The sequence below is a fragment of the Nanorana parkeri genome, unplaced genomic scaffold (genome assembly GCF_000935625.1).
Source record: "Nanorana parkeri isolate BGI_ZX_2015 unplaced genomic scaffold, ASM93562v1 scaffold942, whole genome shotgun sequence".
Classification (NCBI taxonomy): domain Eukaryota; kingdom Metazoa; phylum Chordata; class Amphibia; order Anura; family Dicroglossidae; genus Nanorana; species Nanorana parkeri.
Window position 1 is genome coordinate 451813 of NW_017307210.1, and position 6996 is coordinate 458808.

Consider the following 6996-nt stretch of genomic DNA (forward strand, 5'->3'; position numbering starts at 1 on the left):
AGGTGAGGTGAGTAGAGGGGAGAGGAGAGCAGATAAAGGGAAGGGTCAAGATAAGGAGAGAGGAGAGGGATGAGGAGAGGAGAAGGAAGAAAACAAAACCTATAAGACCCCCGGCAATGTTTCGTGCTGCGTTCTATCTTACCGTACGGCCTCGGCAACATTGTTGGACGTGTGCCCAGACAAGGAGTCGTGTAGGTTTCGGATGAAGTAGTCCCTGTAGTCCTCAGGCAGAGCCATGAACGTTCCCCCCATCACAATGAACTCTACCTTGTCCACGCTGTGCCCCAGTTGTTTGAGCTTTAAAGGAGACAAAAGAGCAGAAAAATGATCATTGGAATTCTGGAACTGTCCAGAGACATTGTATTGAGGCGACAGAAACAAACTAGAAGACATTCCAGTGAGGTCAGCGAGATCTCAAATCACCGGCAGGAGAAGAACAGGAGACCCAACACAACAAAAACCTTTTATTTCCCTTTAGAGGAGAACTCTGCCGGGTCCATAATGTGCACATATGCCCAGCATACCTCCACCTGGCAGACTTACCTCCCGGAGGGTTCACCTGCAGCCCTGTGAGGTCCACGGTCCTCATTTTCCCTCAGTCCGCCATTTCTGTCATATTCTCCCAGTCTCCTTCCAGGTCCCGAGTCTTCTTTCTGCAGACATTGTCCTGGATATGTGACGGGGAGCTCCTAGTAAAAACGGACATCTCGCCTGGAAGGTTGTTTTAAAAGTTTATTGAAGAAGAGCGTTAGATACAGCCAACGCGTTTGTGGAACTCCCCCTTCTTCAGGGCTTATATACTGGACTGTGGAATAATCAAGGCGGACTTTCCTAAACAGCCTGGATTTGGGTTTAAGTGCCAGTGTAACCACAGTAGGGAATAGGAAACGGGATCTCGGATACAGCCGGCAACCCCCACCATGGTCAGCTCATGCCTCATTTTAGCCCCAATCAGCAAACACCCCCCCCCTTAAATCATTCAACAACCTGTTATATAATCCCTGAAGGGGGAGGCCTCTCCCCTGAAACGCGTTCGCTATATCTCATGTTTTAGTCCAATAAACATTTTAAACAAACTTTCAAGCGAGTTTTTACTAGGTGTCCCCAACCACATATCCAGGATTTGATCTTCCAATGAGCGATGCCTACATGGTGATCCGAGGCAGCAGCCTAGGACCCTAACACCGTCTACTCACACCTCATGCACTTTTTTTTTTTTACTACTTTCCCCATTTATTGGCATCTTTCAATAAAAATGGAAGCAGATACAGGGGTCTATTTATAAACTATAATAGCATACCTCCCATCGCACTCCAGACCGGAATCCCAATATGTTCAAATGGGTGCTGGAATGACCCGTGGATGGCGCCACGTGAACCCAAGCATAAAATAGTCACAATGTAAAAGGCAATGGGGGGAATTTATCAATACTGGAGCAGACAGAATCTGGAGCAGTTCCCCATGGCAACCAATCAGCATCCACCTTTCAGGGCTAAAAGTATACCGTGAGCTGTGGCTCTCTATATACTAAGCTTTGGGTGATGGGAGGACGCTAGTTTGTGTCCTCTCGTTACCCTTAGGAGAACTATGGGGAAGCGCCTTAACCCCATAGTTCTCCTTTAACACAGAAAGTGTGGGCACCCCTGTAATGTAATAGACACTTCATTCTCAGCAGAGATAGACCTCGGAACATGCAGTATGTCCACACATTTTCTGTTAAAAAAATAAATATTCTAAACAACAAAATGGTACCTGTTCCACTCGATGCCGTGTCTGAAGGAAGGGGTCGTAGCGAGCACGGATCGCCCGCATTGATGTCGGCTGCACAGAAAAAAAAACACCAGTTTATATAAATGGGCCACAAGAAATAACAGAGTCTTCAGATCTTCACTCATTCTACCCATGACCCCTCCCAGGATTATTCAGTGAGGTCATCTTTATTAAACAAGAACAATGTTCTTCAAGGCTTTGATGTTTCACAATACAAAGGGAAAAAAAAATGGAGACCACATGGTCCATTTGGTCTTCATTGGGTCAAGTGTTCAGTAAAATTTGATACATAGTATATGGCACACCAGTTATCTGTCCTAATGGCCGGGATCTCCAAAGAGTCTACCACCATGACAGTGCAATTGTAGGTACGATATACAACAGATAAAGGATTTACTCTAATGAATGGTTGACCATGGTCCATATGGTCTTCATTGGGTCAAGTGTTCGGTACAATTTGATGCATAGTATGTGGCATACCAGTTATCTGTCCTAATGATCAGGATGTCTGAAGAGTCTACAGCCATGATGGTGCAATTGTAGGCAAGATATACAGTATTAAAGGACTATATAAAAGGTTAACTGTGGTCCGCGTGGTCTTCATTGGGTCAAGTACTCAGTACAACCATGCATAGTATGTGGCATACCAGTTATCTGTCCTAATGGCCAGGATCTCCGAAAAGTCTACCACCATCACAATACAATTGTAGGTAAGATATACAAGAGATAAAGGATTGTAATATAATTAAAGGTTAACCATTGTCCATGTGGTCCCCATTGGGTCCAGTGTTCAGTACAATCATACATGGTATATGGCATACCGGTTATCTATCCTAATGGCTGGGATCTCCAAAATCTATTGGTGACTAGAGCGGGGGTGAAGGTTCGCCCAGCCACCCATGCCACATCTTCTCACATTCTGAGGGCTACTCTACCTGCATAGGTTAGGTTCTCCAAGTGCAGAATAGAATGAACCTTTCCTATCCAGGGGGATGTGTGGCCGGGGGTTGAGGAGAAAGCCAATACTGTGTAATAGTCTTCTTGGCCAGATATAGGGTTCTGGTAATCTCCAGATAAGGGTCACAGAGGGAAGCTCCAAGGTCCCCAGGAGGCCCACCTTAGGCTGAGGTGGGTAGTGAAGGTAGAATGCAGGTGGATAACATCAAGCGCTCTATGGCGGTATCGGGTCAATGTTGGTCATCTCCAGAACATGTGTATGAGATCTCCTTGTCCTGAGGAACATCAATGAGGAGTCTCTCCGGGAGAAGGCTGCTGCACTCTATACCTACAGCCGTTCCTTTTATACTTTGATAACGGATTGTCTTCCACAGTTTTATGGTTCGGGATTATGGGTTCTCTGCAGGAACACGTACTCACCTCATAACCTGTGTAAGACTGGGTAGAATACTCAAAATCAGAATCTGGACCACCAGGACAGTACCTAGGGACAGAAAATCAATAGAACGACATTATTTCAGATTTTCCATCCTATATGTATTTATACTAATCCCGGCCCTGATGAAGGGGGAGCTTTAGAGCTCCCAGAACATATTGGCTGCACATGCACACGTTCATCTTTTATTGGAATTAACATTTTTGGACTTCAACACTCGCTGGTCCTCACTTCCTTCTCCTGAAAAAGATATGGCCCTTACAGAGATATGAGTCATTAGGAAGAATCTCTTACATCTAGCTCCTCCCCCTGTCCCCCTGTTGAATTGACACCATGGGTTCTGTACATAGAGGGCAAAGCAGGAGCCGTTTACTTTCGGACCATCTCCATCTGATTGATACGGAGAGTCTGGGAAAACAAGTGGATCGTGAACCTAGAGCTCCGCCTACTGCCTGGGAAAGAATGTTCAGACTATCTGGAAGACTCTCACTCTCTTTCCTGGCTGTCTCTCCTCGCTCTTTCCTGGCTGTCTCTCCTCGCTCTTTCCTGGCTGTCTCTCCTCGCTCTTTCCTGGCTGTCTCTCCTCGCTCTTTCCTGGCTGTCTCTCCTCGCTCTTTCCTGGCTGTCTCTCCTCGCTCTTTCCTGGCTGTCTCTCCTCGCTCTTTCCTGGCTGCCTCTCCTCGCTCTTTCCTGGTTGCCTCTCCTCGCTCTTTCCTGGTTGTCTCTCCTCGAACTCTTTCCTTGGCTGTCTCTCCTCGCTCTTTCCTGGCTGTCTCTCCTCGCTCTTTCCTGGCTGTCTCTCCTCGCTCTTTCCTGGCTGTCTCTCCTCGAACTTTTTCCTTGTGAAGTCAAGCTATACTGTATTGCCCTAGTGCTGCCATGAATAAATGATTGGCTATTGCCCTCATACCTTCACAGTGGCTGAATACGGTGGGTCTTGGGGGAGGGTGTCTTGTCCCCTCCTCCCCGGGGCCTTGTCCCCTCCTCCCGCGGTGTTAGTGCGGCTGAATGTGTCAGACGCTGGATTCAGCCGCACTAGCACTGCGAGAGGGAGCTCGGAACAGCGAGCCGGCTAGTGATCGCGTTCTTCCAGTGTTAGCTTTGAGAACAACTGATAGATGGCGATCGACCTGCAGGGCCCCCCTGCGCTAGATGAACGGCAATGCAATTATTTCTCATGATCAGACCCCTTTGTTGCACTTTCTTTAGCTCAGGGAACCGTCTTTACCATAAAAAGGGTCAATTGGTGTTGTTTGCCTCCCAGGTCCCGGCCTTCCCCCCAAGCACAACGTATTCTACACTTACACACAGATATTCCCGGTGAAGTTGATGTGAGGACAGCGATGGGGTTTACACATGACGGCGACCACCGCAATCTGTAAGGAAACACAAGAAGGTTCAATGCGAGGATAAAAGATGGCCGACAAATCCTTCAAAAATGTATGTTTTATACATTACTTTGTATTGGCTGTAAAATACGGAGTCCACTAACACCAGCCTCTCTCAACCATGGGTCCTCCTGGCACGGCCAAGAGATCCTCGAGTAGTGAGCAGAGATGCAATGATCTCCCACCTACACTGACCACCAATATAAGGGGGCAATATTCCACTAGCCACCAATGCAAATCACATTTTTTCTCTTTTTTTTTTCTTTTTCTCTTTACATGTGCATTTTACATCTTGGTGGTTTGTAAAGGGGGAGGGGGCTCAGGCAATCTGAGTGGACCCTGCATTTTACTGGCTCTTGGGAGATGTAGTTCCGGAGGTGCGCCAATGTCAGTAGGAACAGACCCAACATCAGCTGCCCCTGCGTGCACTTTACAAGCCTGGTGATGGTGTCACGGGGTGTAGTAAAAGCTGCTTCACCATCTGTGCTTCAGTGCTCACATGCTAATAAGCAACATGTTGATAGAAGGAGAAAGCAGAGTCACAGCGAGATGAGCTCATCAGTCTGTACACCTTTCACTGCCCAGTCACAGGTTGTGGGAGGTGCAAGACCTGTAAGTGTTACTTAACTGCAGTGAGGCAAAAATCAGGTCTCCTCTCCTGCAAGAGCTGTGCAGATATCAGGACTGGATGGACAGAAATACAGATGGCGGGCCAGACAGTTACCATATATGTATTTCATCTGTTTGCCTGAAGTTCAGCTTTGGAGATTAAGCATTTGGGCGAGTACGAGTACTCACCCAAATACTCGGTATCGGCACCGATACCGATACTAGTATTGTTATCGGTGCATTCCTACTGTTCTAGGGTGACAACGCTGGTTCTTGAGTATGGTGAGTGAGTGTTGTCACCCTAGGACGGGAATCATTAATGTATTTACATCTAAGGACCGATGAGCTGCAATATTTTACACTTGAATGGTACCCGGCCTATAGGACGAGCTCAGCACCTTACCCCGCTGGCAGTGCGGATGGGTTTCGCCTTTAACTTGGGCACGAGGACCTTGCGGTGCTGCGGAGGCACGGCGGCGATGATATCCACTAGCCGTGGCTGGTGGGGAAGTCCGTACTTGGCCGACGTCTTAGTCTTCAACCTGCCGGGAAGAACAGCAAATACGTGAGAGCCGCGCGGTGTGCGGGAGGGCCGTTTAAAAGCAGCGCGCAGACGGAGGGAGCCAGGGCTTTTTTTTTTTTTTTAATTAACTGCGACGGCTGAACTCCTCCGCGCTGTCAGTAGCTGGCGGGGTAAACACAGAACGCACTCGCAAGACGCTCTGCGCACAAATCCAATTACCCAGCGCGGCGCCGACCTCCATCAAAGCACAGCGCTTTGAACATGTGCCTCCCGATCGCCGGCCTGCCAGCTCCAGCTGTTCCCGCTAATACGTACCGCGCGCCGAACCTCCCCGGGAGCGCGTCATTTACTAAGCTCCCCCGGAACCACGGACCTCCGAGGTAAAGGAGAACTCTGACCAATTAAAGAGAAGAGCCGTGCGACGGACAACACAGCCAATCAGGGACAAAAAGATAAACTTTCGGCTTTTAAAATGATACAAATTATATGGAAGGCAACACATCAAACACAATGATACAATGTATCACTCACACAGCGACCAGCCAGAACATTGTGACCAATGAGAGGTGACGTGGATAACACTTGTGACGCCACTGCTAGTGGAATCCTTGCCTGGACGGGCCAGGACGAGGGGGGCCTACTCAATATTAGGAGGGTGGTCATAATGTTATGGCTGATCGGTGTAGATAACAAATGTGACAGCGTGCAGAAACATGTCATTAGAAATGTCCCAATCTACCCAGCAAGTCCCTCGCAGGTCAGTGTATCTCCATATTAACCCTTTACCACCAGTGGGCTACCTATCCAATGGACCTGATCTCAGTATCAGGAGGGAGCCCCATAGAAGTCAATGGGATTCCACAGGCGCAGCCAGGAGAGAGAGAAGATTTTGTCTGGAGGCCCTGAAGATTCATGTGGGGCCCCCCAGCATGAGATGAGTATACACCAGCGGTGTGGTGGGGGGGTTGGCTTAGGTCAGAAGGGGGTGGATGATGATAACAGTACCTTCTATAGAAGTTCAGGGATCCTGTAATAAGTTACAATGACATGAATCAAATTAAGGTTTTAATTAGAAGGTCGGATTTAGAGGCTTCCTGGGATTCTGATATTTTATCATTGGATTCATCTCTCCTTCACACCTCAGACGTACCCGGGAGAAGTCGCCTGTAATGTCACAGCGCCGCCTCACCTCTCCCCGGAGGATGTTATAGACGGACAGGCCAAATATTTACATGTGACAGACCCGTCACCGGCGCTCCTTTCCTCCGACTCGCCAATGTTTGATCTTCTTTGTTATTTCACCGAATGTAAAT

At 48.2% G+C, this 6996-nt stretch overlaps 1 protein-coding gene across 1 annotated transcript in view; it reads right to left on the bottom strand.

Annotated features, from left to right (window-relative positions):
* ELP3 (elongator acetyltransferase complex subunit 3) overlaps positions 1-6996 on the bottom strand; it is a 77374-nt gene that overhangs the window by 64759 nt on the left and 5619 nt on the right. The window contains exons 3-7 of the mRNA XM_018566361.1: positions 5564-5702; positions 4469-4539; positions 3148-3211; positions 1753-1821; positions 143-297 (exon numbers count right to left, since the gene is read on the bottom strand). Of these exons, the coding sequence (XP_018421863.1) occupies positions 143-297; positions 1753-1821; positions 3148-3211; positions 4469-4539; positions 5564-5702 (498 nt within the window). The remainder of the gene's footprint in view (positions 1-142; positions 298-1752; positions 1822-3147; positions 3212-4468; positions 4540-5563; positions 5703-6996) is intronic.